General features: G+C 41.2%; 1 protein-coding gene across 1 annotated transcript; it reads right to left on the bottom strand.

Annotated features, from left to right (window-relative positions):
• Positions 1 to 6539: 6539 nt before the first annotated feature.
• On the bottom strand, positions 6540 to 13447 carry arl8 (ADP-ribosylation factor-like 8). Its single transcript, XM_071912083.2, has 6 exons — positions 13036 to 13447; positions 11243 to 11303; positions 10997 to 11144; positions 10066 to 10149; positions 9675 to 9826; positions 6540 to 8771 (listed from the first exon to the last, which is right to left on the bottom strand). Exons 1-6 carry the CDS (start codon positions 13079 to 13081, stop codon positions 8723 to 8725), a joined length of 540 nt encoding a protein of 179 aa, XP_071768184.1. The 5' UTR covers positions 13082 to 13447; the 3' UTR covers positions 6540 to 8722.
• Between the last annotated feature and the right edge of the window lie 82 nt (positions 13448 to 13529).

The raw sequence follows: 13529 nt of genomic DNA, 5'->3' as shown, positions 1-13529 counted from the left end.
GTTATCACTGTTGCTTTACAGTTTTCCTCGTGTCTGTCTGGGTTTCCTCCAGCTGGTCTGGTTTCCTCCCACAGCCCAAAGACATGCAAGTCAGGTAGGTTGGAGACTCTAAATTGCCCATAAGTATGAATGTGAGTTTGATTGAGGTCTGAGATGGACTGGCAACCTGTCCCAGATGTTACCCTGCCTTCTGCCCAGTGTCTGCTGGACAGCCTCCAGCCCCCTGTGACCCTTCCTATTTTGCCTTATTACCCAAAGCAATGCTCACATCTTTTTAGTTTCTAAATTCTTTCCTCAGGCTTGACAGGCAAACCTGATGGACAGCCATGGCGGTGGGTAGGAGATTTTTGATGCAACTGTAAAGCCTCTAAACCTTCATACTCTTGGCCCTCTGTGATACATGATTGGAGGCCCCTGCTCTAGCAGATGAGGATGAGCCATGATCCTTGCTGGCCAACAGGGGAGCAGCTGGAGGGTATATAGAGTATGCGGATGCTGCATGAATCCCACAATGCGTCTTTCAGCGACACATTTGTTGGTTAGATTCTGGGCTACCTGTTACCTTATTTGTCAAGTACGTGCCGTAAACCTGTGTGTGCACCACTGAACTGATGTGTTGCACGTGTTAGTTGAGTTAATCAGAGTGGTCAAACAGTGCTGCTGTGCTGCTGTATCATGTGGCTGCAGTCATGCAATCTGTTTTGTGGTGAAATCGTCAGCTCTCTTTCTTTTACTCTTTCTTTGACTCGCGTGGATCTAAGTGTGCAGAAGTTTTGCTCTTCTACTTTGATGTTTTTTGACCTCTAGCACCTTAGCAAAAGATAGTAGTCGAGCATGCTGTGATCTTCCTACAGTCCATTGTTATAAAATATGAGGTATTCATCATTTCTCATTTAAGTGCTGCCTTCCTTCTTAATTAAAATTAAATTTTAATGGGCAGGATGGGCTACTTATCTCATCTAATGGTTGCATAAATGGGGTTGAGTGCGCACACAAATACAAAGATAGCTAATAGCATTTTTTTGAAAATAGCTCTCCAAACCTTTGTAGACATGGCACAGGCTGCATTATAGGGGATTAAAATGTACTGTACTGTACATGTGACTTTTGAAAATCGACATGTACTTTATAACACAAAGGTTGTATTTTTTTAAGTGTAAGAATTGCAGGATAATCCATGACATGTAAAGGCAGTATAGCAACAAAAAAAGGCAGTTTTCTTTCTAAAATATTGAATTATACAAGTGCCAGGGGCATCCCCTTTCCCAAACTGTTGAGCATATGGTGTTTATTACAACCATATTGGCATGTGACAGCTATGGTTGGTCCCTATTCAGAAAACTCAAGTGGTTCTTCCCTCTGGCAGATCCTGTCTATATGAAAACCAAATAAAACTGCAATCCAGCAGCCATATTGTTGAATGAGCTGCCCCATCCAACCACAGTCCACACTGTTTCCCAGTCAAAAGTGTAATAACACATACATGGAATTTTTAAAAGGGTAAGGGTGCACAGTATTCTGGATAGTCTCAGCCTAAAGACAGCATATTAAATGAGACAGCTACTTGGAATCAATGGGACTGCATGATGGTAGCTGGACTGAACTTGTACAGTAATGTATGCTCTCTAATGTTTGAAATATTTTGAAGTATTTATTAAACTTTTTAGAGGAAAACACACCACAAGACAAAAAGGAGCAACATGCTGGCATCTCTTCATTCAGGGAGAATAAAATCCTTTATGGTAGGAAAATAAAACGGACTATGAGATCAGTGTTGAGGTGGTCAAATCCATTGGTTTGCTGAGGTGGGTGGATTCTTCAAAGAGATAATCCAGGTTCTGTTTCATGTGATGGTCTCTGTGTCCATGAATAGGATTTTTACACGCTGGGTTGTGGGATGAACACCCTCTGCTCACAGACCCTCCTGGCAGCATGGGATTTGAGCCGCTGCTGGCTCTTGGTCCTCATTACGATTATTTATCTGTTACCATTATTATTTTCAGGTGTTTTGTGTCATCACTGGCAGTAGCCTATACTGTGACTTGAATTAGGACTGGAAGTCCTGGAGACCAGCAATGTTGGATCACTTAATCTTTGATATTAGACTCGGCCTTGTCCCTATGTTTTTCATTCATTCAAAATGTATTTTGGACACTGGAAACACATTCCTCCTAATCACTGTTGACATTATATATATGGAAGTATAATTAGCCAAAATATGTTTAAATATATTTCATGATAAAATGTATTTTTGGCCAATGTTTTGATATTTTCAAACATATCTGTAAACACATTCTGAAATACATATTAGATTTTGTGTATGGGTCAACATGTGATTCAATTCTTCAGGCAGTTTCCACATTCACGTCTCCACTGTCCAACCCTCCCAGAAGGCATCAAGCTCTTACACAGGCAGCTGGTTGTACTTTTGATTATTGCCATTCAAGTTCTGCATTTATCTCTGGGCATACAGTGTGCCTGACCTATGCCACGCTATTGTTAAGCTGAATGAAGAACAGTGCTGAGAGCAGTGCCATCTTCACACACCAAAGCCCCGTCCCTCCTGTTCAGCCAGCAGCCTCAAGTGAAATATATGGCCATTGTCATGAGTTACTTTCATGCATATCTAGTTATTTATCTCATAATTAATTATCTGGTGTTAAAACAGGGAGGCGTTTTATCAAGAAGATGGGTGGTGTAATGATTAAGGAGACTGCCGTTCAACTGGAAAACACACACACACACACACACACACACACACACACACACATACACACAATTCAATGCAGACCTCTGTAGACTAGTGAGAGTTTTAACCCACAAGTCTTTCAGTATTGATTGTTTTGAAGCTTAACTGGTTCTTCTGTGCTTATTACCAAAAACAGAGGCTCACTGGTGCGATCAGTCTCTTCTCTAACTCCACTGAATCAATCAGTGAGGGCAATGGCAGACTGTACTGGTCATTTATGAAGTACAGGCCTACAACATATCACTGGCCTCTGTAGCAGTGCCATACGGGAGTTGATTCTAGACCTCTTTCATCTTCAGTCTGGCAAACTATTTTTCACTTTCAGCACACTTTTGGACACCTCTGCAGGAAGGCAAAATGCACTCAAACAAGATTAATGGCATCCATAGTTCTGGACAATGAACCAAAAGAAAGCCATTTTGCCTGCTGCAGAAAAGCCCCTTCAGGCAACTGTGCTTCAAAAAAGCTGAATCATTTGAATGAAATTAAACTTTTCCTGCCTCTGACATTCAACGGACATGCAGTGGAAAAAAGCAAAATGCAGACTTATACTTTGTGTGTGTGTGTGTGTGTGTGTGTGTGTGTGTGTGTGTGTGTGTGAGAGAGAGAGAGAGAGAGAGAGAGAGAGAGAATGAATTTAATAAATAATAACCTTAATTTATACACTTTTTAAAAACAGAGCTTACAAACAATCATAACCAACATCATATTAATAAAATATATTACAAGTAAAGACAAGAAGGCACCACAATCTTAAAATCATTTCTAAACCTAACGGATAACAAGGGTAGAGATGAATAAAGTGTCATTTTCTTGATACTAGTGGAGTAATGTGCTTTATTCTGCCTCGTTTCAGATATTGACATTTGCGTCCAGAAAATTCCTGAAATAAATGAAACCGCATTGGAAACAAGTGGAACCATCCAATCCCACTGGCAAAACCCGCTCACCCGCTTCAAGAAAAACAAGATTTCAAGCTCAATATGAAACCAAATGACTTGAACATCCTTTGTGATCATCTGTTTAAGCCCTGCATTTGCTTTCAACAGGTGTTTCATATTATTTTGTTGGCCTGTCCTCTCACAGTCTCAGCAATTATTATTAGAAACATGGGATTTTGTAAGAAAATGTCTTATGAATGGTAAGATATAAGACTATTGACACAATAAAGTTGATACAAGCCTAGAATACCATGAATACATTATGTTTACTGCAGCAGATAGAAGGGAAATTCCTTAGGAGGAGAACAAATAACTGGATTATTGCTTTCTGGAATGATGCTGAAGGTTTAAATTTGGATCGAAGATGACGGCTACATTTTTAGACACAGCCTTGATATCTATTGAAGGATCAAGAGACTGCTGAATTTGTCTTGAAATGCATTCAGGGCCAATAACAACAACTTTGGTTTTTGTCAGAGCTTAACTGCAGAAAGTTCTGAGACATCAGACATAAACAGTAATGCAATATGCACAAGCTACAAATCATTGGGTTTTGCTGACAGATATAGCTGAGTATCATTGGAACTGCAGCGGAGGACAACACCATGCCAGTGGATAAGATAAGATAAGATAAGATAAGATAAGATAAGATAAGATAAGATAAGATAAGATAAGATAAGATAAGATAAGATAAGATAAGATTGCACTTGATTGATCCCCTGGGAGAAATTCAGGTGCCACAGCAGCAATTAGCAGAACAGTGCCAAGGAAGTCAAGTACAGGAAAGGTAATCAATGAGGTGCAAAGTGGTAGTATAGTGAGAATGAAATTGGGCCTAGAATTGAGCCTTGAGGTACACCATGTCATTAAAGAGGTGGAGGGAACATGGTCACCAATGGAAACCTGTCAAATAGAAAATGTGACAGGTGGAAAGATGAGAACTATTCCAGGGCCATCCCAGAGATTCCAACCCAGTGCATATGTCTATCAAGCAGAATGAACAATCTCAAATGTGACACAATATCCATCAGTTCTTGCAGAGAAATTGCAGTAAAGTGACTGAGCACGTCCAAGTGAGGGCAGAGTATTCTTGGATCGATTATTTTCAACCTTGTCAAAAACTTTTTAGTCTGCATGGAGGAAGCAGAAATTGATTGGCAGAAATTAGACCAGAAAAAGATGTCCTTAATTTTTTGATTCTAAGAGGTTAGTAAAGTCCTCAAGTCTTAAGTCCTATAGTGTTAAGTCCTTCAACTATAGGTAATGGACATGTAGTTTAATGCTTTTCCACTTATGTGGAACTCTTCTGCATTCCCTTATCAGCCCACGACTGCTGTGAGAGAAATAATCCCAGTGTCCTCCGTCATGGGACAATCATACTATAATACGTCTTCTTCTTATTGAAAACACCATTTAAGTTCTTAATGTATAGGCAGTACGTACACTGTGGTAGTACTGTTGACAGTTTTCTTATGTGGGAGATATCCAGCCAAAGAACAGTACAATCTCCATTTTGGAATTCTGCTATTGAATTAGGAGGAGCCCTTATAAAGCCAGTATAAAATCTAGACTGATTGTAATGAATACCTTAACATTTAATTCCCAATAGGTTTTAAGAATAATTCCCTTCAACAGACCTCAACAAGCCGTCACTCTCAAATTGAATCCTGATATGGTAAATAGCTGCATGATAGGGATGATGCATGTGGACATAAGATTACCTTTATATGCAAAACAGTTGGGATACACAGACTTAGTGGAGTCTAAGAGATGTCTCTTTGGGGAACACTGGTTTCAGCAGCCAAGATCAATATTTGCCTTTAGCTGATAACTGGTAAAGGGCATGAAGGCTTTTTTTTACACAACCCTGAAACAGTTGGGACTTGTGATGAATAGACAGAGCAATGTCGCCACCTGGTGGATGATATAAAGTTCTACAGCGTTACAGAGAAATATAGGCAGGCTAAAGAGAAAAGAAAAAAAAGAAGAGAAACTTTCATACAATAGATATAGGGAGATAAAATAAATAGAATCCATGTGAATTGCCTTCCCTAATTCAGCGTCAAAGGCATCATAAAAGGAGACCTAAGAATACTTCCTAGCATTACTGTGTGTGGAATGTTTTCAACTGGATATTCACAATGATTATAACAATATATTAAATGATGCCAAGGATTTTCACTTGACAAGATATATTTACACTGTCATGCCGCCTTTTATTTAATATCTCCATCAGTCCACATCCATTTATCAACTCTCATTAGTGATAGAAGTTATGCATGATTGACAGAAAAACAAAAAACATTCCCTCATGCATGCGAGTGCCAGCCTCAGTCACTGATAATAGAGGAGGTGCATTCCCTCAAGCGTAAATTATGGGTACTATTTCAATAAACAGTTGCAAATTAGAGACTTTAATCTTCAAATAATATACAAGAGATGAGTTTTAGGAGACCGCGCTCAGATCAGTCTGTATTATCCTTGTTTAAACTGTCTTCTCAAACTATTGACCCTTGGTGTCTATTGAAAATGTATTTGAACTTGTACTTGATTTCCTGTATGCACACTGTTAATGTGTTGATGTGACGCCTCTTGACATGAATATGATTTGACTGAAGTGAATGATCTGTGACCCACAAACACCCTATTTAAGACAGAAGTGGACCTCTAATCCGCAGACACCGATGAGGGCCAAAAATATTTGTTCCGTCATAAATTAAATATTAAAAACACTCCTCGCTGTCAAGTGCAACCCTGTTCTTCTGAGTGAACTCCCATAATAATTAACCTCACAATTTAAAAAGGACCTTTCCACATTTACATTTTAATAGAAAGAAACCATGCCAAGCTCAGGGTTCAAAACAACATTTTATTAAAAACAAAAGAGAAATGCGTGACCCAGATTACACACGTCGTCACACTGATTGAAAGTGTATTATCAGTTCCCTTGCTTTGTGAGATCAAGGTAAAAACCATTATACTTACACCTTAATGCTGCAGAGAGACTGGGTCTGGACAGTTCCCTCTTTTGCCTGTTAGTGTAAAAGTACCTTATTACACAACGTTGAGCAATATATTCTAGAGACCCAGAGGCACTCCAAGACCAAGATGGACACCATTTTCTCATCATCATCATCTTCGTTCTAGTCAGTACTTTGATTCAGAATCCATTTAACAATGAAACTCATGCACTTGCTCCTTCTTGTACCCATTTTGGCCATTGAGGAACTAAGAGAAGGTATACAAGGTTTCAAAGTGACACGTGCATAGATCTGTTAGCGAGTTAAGGGAATTCTTATATCAGGTCAATGGAGTAACAAACCCTGATCGTAAAAAGAGGGAAACAAGGGTAAAAAAAAAAACAGGGCAGACTGTCAGATTGACTTACATACACACACACACATACGGTCCTCCAGACACTCAAGACCAGCATGGTTAAGGCCGAGGCTTCGACAAGTACTGTAGTAACAACTCCATCTATTTGATGACCTAAACATCGAGTTAAGATCATCTTAATGCTACTAAACCATTGGAAACCTCAGTCAAGATGGGTAAGGAGAAACAACTTTGCATACATGCCAAGCTCTGAAATGTTGTGGCACATTCGATACAGGGGAACGTAACCCTGAGCCGTCAAGGCCGATAAACAATTGCTTCAAGGGTGTGCACCTGTTTGATGGTAGCTTATGTTGATACTTAAATCAAAAAGTACAAAGTATTTTAAGAGAAATATGAGCCAGAACGGCTGTAGAACATGGTAAATGAAAAGCTCATATTAAGATGTCAGCCACAACTTGTAGCAGACCAGCGACCATTTCTTAATACAAAATAGGTTTTGATGCTAACTAGCTGTGATTATCAACCTGCCCTTCCTGACAGTCTATAAAAGCAAAAACAATGCTCAATAAAATAAACAAAATTAAATAAAAATCATAATGCATTGACAAAACATACTGTGTAAATTAAAATACTGTTATAAAACTGAGCTTTATACTTGCATTTGAAATAGGGTTGCATCTGAAAAGGGGCTGAAAAGTATTGGCCAATTATTAGTGCTTTGCAAAACTCAATGTATGGCTGATATAACATCAGTTTGTTCCAGGGGTTAGGTAAAATAAAAAAAAATAAAAAAACGTTTGCACGCCAGCATATGAACATGGACCATTTGGCGGAATAATGTACATGTAGCGGCTCACAGTTAATAGGAAGGGAGATTCATACCTCTTAAGACTAGTTTTACCACATTTACATACAGCACCAATGAGTTCTAATGTGAAAATAACCACCACCAATGTAGCTTATGAAACTGAGATCTTGTGTAACAGACGATAACTGTATTAAGAATGAGATGGTAGAGAAAATAAAAACAATTAATGAGAACATTACGCCACTGTTTAAAACCCTAATCAAGTCTGTGCAGTGTAACAGAGAACTTAATGCCACCATACCCATCCAAATTGTTTTTACAATACTGCTGTGTGCGAGTCATAATCCCTTTGTTTGCCCTATCAAATATGACCTGAACATGAACAAACGTCTGTGGAGGCAATGAAAATCGATAGAAAGCTGCATCATTTGTTCCACTAGAGTCGAGCATCCTTGTGATGTTCATGGCAATATTCTGACATGATATGGTGTGATGTAACATGATATGTATGTAGTGTTGATGATCGGTGTCCACTGCCCTGCCTTGCACTGGACACCCTGCTGGACTTGAGTCCCCACTGAGAGACTTTTCTTCTCCTCCTCTGCTGTAAAACTGATTGCTAGTTCCATGATCAGGTACCATGGTGAGTTCTGGTCAAGTTTCCATTGAAAAACAAGTATTTTGGAGGTGTAGCAGCTCCATTGTAACAAGTAAGGTCTGGTAAGTGGAAACACTTGCTTCCTGTGCAGTCTTGAGAGGTCAAAGTTGAACTTTTGTCATTAAAAAAAACACAATAAAACAAAAAACAACAGCCAGACGGGACAAGCTGTTGTGCCACCTTGTAGGTGGTGCAGGTAGTCAGTCAGTCAAAGGCTGAGGGAGAGGCTATCTTAATCCAGCCCTCGAGGTCATCCACTCAAGGCCTTGGCATAAGCTGAAAACAAAAACAATGAAGATATGCGTCAGTGGAGGAAAAGGTTTCAGGGTTCCTACAGTTACTCAGGCATCAAATTCAAGGATGTTTCGATGCTTTTCAACGTCATCTTCAAGGATTCGTTTAAGACTTATTTTTTTCCCCTGATGTTGTTGTCAGAACAACTGAGGGTCATATCATTTATTCCAACACTGGATTGTTACCAACGTAGTTAAAAACACAGATACTGGTGTGTCAAACCAGGAGGCGGTGATCTTTATGTACCTGATCCATTGTTACTACGCTACAGCGGCTCTCCCGTGAATAAGTTGCTCCTGTAATCACGGAGGTCCCTCCGGCATTTGAATAGGTTTGGGACTTGATAAGATTTTATTAATGTCAATTCCTTAATGTTTCTGATTGAGATATGCAACAGGTGCGCCTCCTCTTGTGGCCCTTTCTGGAGTGCTCTGCTGCAGTCAAAATGTCACGAAAAAGCCATGGATAGCGGCACTCCAAAAATATTACCAACAGCAAGCCTCTGCCTCAGTTTACGGTTTTTATTTTGGCTTCATCAGGCTAACACATTTCGGCATAAAGCCTAGTCTAGACTGAAATGTCAAGGTTTTTAAATAATAAACAGGTTCTGCTAGAGGCGAAGCATTTAAGCATATCTGGAACATATATAAATGCCTTGTATCACAATCAAGAACCTTCAATTTTATATAATGTTCACAGCAACTGTGTGCCAATTAATGACTTCAATGGTATATTTTACTATGAGATCAAGCTCCTTCAGAACTTTGTCCAAAATACATAAACTTTGAAAACATTTTAAGACCCATAAAAGCCCTGAGCAGCAGTTAAAGTGTGTGTGTCTGCCATTTTGCCTGGAGTGTGTATGGCAACTTCTTCTTCTCTTACCCCTCTCCTGTGAGTGCGCAGCAGGACTGGATGTGCCAGGGGTGGTCTTTGATGGAGCTCAGGGTGAGGTATTTGGAGATCTCCGCTGCAGACATACAGTCCTTCATATCCTGCTTATTGGCAAATATCAACACAGCTGCTTTCCTCAGGTCCTAAGGGGAGGCAGAAGGAGTGGACAAGAGAACAATGAAACCACGACCCTGCACTCTGCACACCATTTTACCACGACCTCCGAACAATGTGACAGGCTGGAAACTGATATGTGATTGAGGGTTAGCCTTGCAGGAAAATCAATGCCCATGAATCAACAAGGCTAGTTCTGTTCTATTTTCTTTTCTTATAGCTTTTCCTCTGCTGGTCCTTGCCCCGTGTATAAAGTCGGGTGTTTTACCTCATGAGCCAGCATCCTGTAGAGCTCCTCTTTAGAGATGGCCAACCTCTCTCTGTCTGTGCTGTCCACCACCAGAATGATGAACTGCAGAGTAGAGGAAGCAAAAATCACACTGAGCAACCTTTTCAAAAGCCATTTACAGCAATGTACTGGAACACAGTGGGTGGCTATTTCCTGGCCAAGGGTCTCACAATGGCCTTGCCCCACAGATGGTGACTGCTATGCTAATAGCCCTTTTTGAATAAGAGAGAGTGACAACACATGACAAAAGAACAAGGGCATCGGATTTTGGAGAGAGGTGTGAAAGCGTGAATAAGAGATGGGTTGTTGCTTGAGACAATGCAGCGAGGACGTGTCTTGCAGATGTTGGGTGTTACGTCAGGAGAGTATGGCCTATGCTGTGTTACAGTATAAACTTGGAACTGTATGGGCTATAGATACTGGTCGAAGTGAATTCCTGTGGTTTCGAACAGAGCTTTCTTCAGCGTCTCCCACTCCCCCGCTCTCGCTATAACTGTCCTGTTTTTTCCCCCCCTCTCTCGTTCTGTCCGTACGCTGTGGAGGCTGACCCTAGCCTTGCCTTTCAGACGGGCCCCTTTGTGGGAGAGTGACCTCTGACTTGGGCGGCCCCTACTGCCGTCTGTGCTCTGAACAAACACACCAGCTGCCATGCTCAGGGAGGGAACTGCTGCTGGGCACTACTTTTGTTCCCCTCACTGACAACAGCTATTAGGGATTAAGAGCCCTGCTATAGTTACAGCTCTGCACTGCAGCCCACACCACAACAATGAATCTATGCCTACAGACATGCAGGCCCATAGGGAGCATCAAGATGATAATTTCAGCTTGAACTGAGCTTTAACCACAGTGATGCATGGTTGACAATGTGACTATATATGGAGAGGTGTGTGTTCCAGTTGTGTGCAGTCACCTCTGTATTAGAGTAGTAGGTGTTCCAGGAGGACCTGAGAGACTCCTGCCCTCCTATATCCCACATCAGGAAGTGAGTGTTCTTCACCACTATTTCTTCCACGTTGCTTCCGATGGTGGGTGATGTATGGACCACCTCATTCATCAGACTAGATAAAACAGAAAAGGATAAAAGTCATTTCTGGCAAAGCCAAAAACATGAGAGAGCCAGAGATAGGTGCAATTATATGACAAGAAAATCACTTACAATTGGTAGAGTATCGTAGTTTTTCCCGCATTGTCCAGTCCCACGATTATCACCTTGTGCTCTGTAAAACATGGGGGAAAAATACAGTATTAACCCTGGGATTTCCATGAGCCGTGGTCTATTGCTGGGGTTTCAGTGAACTCAACCACCCCAGGCATTCACCAACTTTAAGAGTTGACCCATATCTCACTCTGATGTAAATGAAAGGCTTTCATTGTCCACCACACTATAAAAAACAATATCCCGCCAGGAGTATGTCATAGAGTATGCCTGGTTTCCTTCTATACGATGCCTTCCTGTCATTCATTGCAGCCCATTCAGAATCATAAAGAGGCTGAATTTCCTTCCTTCCTCTTCCTTCAAAGCTACCTGACCTCCTTCTTCAAGCATAGCTTTAACTGCAGTAACTTGTGCCCATTCATAAATCCGCTAACAGTGTTTTAACAACCAGGCAACGGTAAGGGCTGTAACGGCCGCTTGTGAAGCAGGCACACATGACAGACCAAAGGCAGAATCAAAGCTGGCACATACATGCTAGAATATCCCACTTGAGTGTTTTGACTTTTCCACCTTCCAAGGCCTCTGGCTGTCGGGGAGGAAGGAAGTCTGGTCAGAGGGCTCACAATTCTGACAGCCTTGGCGCACCACACAGGGTTTTGGAGGATGTTGCATGTCTATTACATCCTGAGAGAGTAGCTACCCTGTGGTGACAGTGCATGGCCAACACAACTAAATAGAATAAATTGTCATTGTCTCATCCAACCATCACAAAATCCACATTTCAATATTGTAATTAAATTATGCCCGTCTTGGCTATACATATAACCCCTTACTCTACAACTTCATGGAAGCGACCCGTCTACCAACACAAGGACTGTTCTACTATTATATCTAATAATTCCACTTAGGCCTAGACTCTAATCTCTTTAAGTGAGTGAAACCTGACACTGGGAACAGTATAATCTAGAATTAGAGAGTGGGATTACGAGTGCCATGCTGCTATCTTCAGGGGCAGGTAGAAAAGCACAAAGGCCAAAGGAATTAGACCAAAGAGAGAGCCTTTCATATGTTCTTCCAGAATCAGCATCAGAGAAGAATAGAGCATGGGAAGGCAACTTCAACTTCAACATAACCTATGACTACAACTGAAGATCTCGCCCTTTGTAAATTAAAAAGGACAATGCATTTTGTTGTATCTAGCTATACGTTAACCTCCCAAGATGACGACGTTAGCACTACACAATGCTGTTGATGTTGATCTAAGTGAGAATTTAGTTGAAGACATTTAAAGTAATAGCTCCCAAGGAAAAGTCATTGATGTGTCCAGCTAACGTTAGCAAACACTGGTTTACAACTCGATGAAAAAGCTCTTAACGTTACATCATCAACAAGTGGCTTATTGTAAATTCACGTAATCATGTTAACGTTAACCAGCTAACACACTACACATCACACTAGGTGATATAATGTTAACTGGCCAACATGGTTTGTTAAGCGCCTGAAGCGATTTTAAGTAAATAACGTTAGCTAACGCGAAATCATTTAGCTGTGTTGGCATGCAAGAGAGACAAAGAGTTCAAATGGGAGAGCAATCCGAGTCTTACAGTCACCAAGATAACTACGCTAGTAACCTGTAGTAAAGCTAGATAATACCCCCAGCTGGCCAAACGTTAGCTTTATCGGTCTTGTTGCTCACTTCATGCTAGCTAACACTTCACATAATCTTAGCTGAGTAGGTTAGTAAGCCGTTACAATTTCACCGCGCTACCTAAGAGCTAACGTACGGTACTCACCTTGATTACAAAAGAAACTCCACAGTTTGGCGAATATGAGGCCCATTGTAGAAGATGATGGCAATGTCCTTACAGCTGTGTAACGTTAGCTACCCAACGTTAACTCGCTAGCAGCAGTGTCAGCAGCGGCTGAGTGGGCAGCAGCACCGAGCCTCACCAGTCCACACCGTACAATCCCTCGCTGACTGCGGCTAGCTAACATTAGCTGTATCTCTTGTCCGACAGAAACCTCACCGACCTTTTTGAACCGGACTCCATGCGCGCCGACAACATCTAAAACGCGACTAGTGCAAGGCAAAATGTGGGTTAATGATACAAGATAAGTGCTGACTTATTTACTGAGTGTCTAAGGTATCGTTAAACGCTCCTCAACCGTGCAAACCGAGGCTGTTAACGGCAGAGCTGCTCAGTGTTGACTCGACACACAGGCAGCCCGTTAGCTGGCTCACTGCCTCTAGGAAAGCAGCCCCCACTATCCGGTTACTTGGTGACGT

Source organism: Centroberyx gerrardi, chromosome 22 (genome assembly GCF_048128805.1).
Source record: "Centroberyx gerrardi isolate f3 chromosome 22, fCenGer3.hap1.cur.20231027, whole genome shotgun sequence".
In the NCBI taxonomy this organism is placed as follows: domain Eukaryota; kingdom Metazoa; phylum Chordata; class Actinopteri; order Beryciformes; family Berycidae; genus Centroberyx; species Centroberyx gerrardi.
This window is presented reverse-complemented; position numbering and strand designations above follow the sequence as displayed.

Bases quoted from the DNA above. Each gene is read 5' to 3' on its own strand.
- arl8 (XM_071912083.2), bottom strand. From the start codon at position 13,081: ATGGGCCTCATATTCGCCAAACTGTGGAGTTTCTTTTGTAATCAAG. The intron at 11,145-11,242 runs GTAAGTGATTTT...TGTTTTATCTAG, and splicing joins ACTACGATACTCTACCAATT to TCTGATGAATGAGGTGGTCC. The intron at 8,772-9,674 runs GTAAGAGAAGAA...TTTTGTTTTCAG, and splicing joins TGCGCACTCACAGGAGAGGG to CTTATGCCAAGGCCTTGAGT.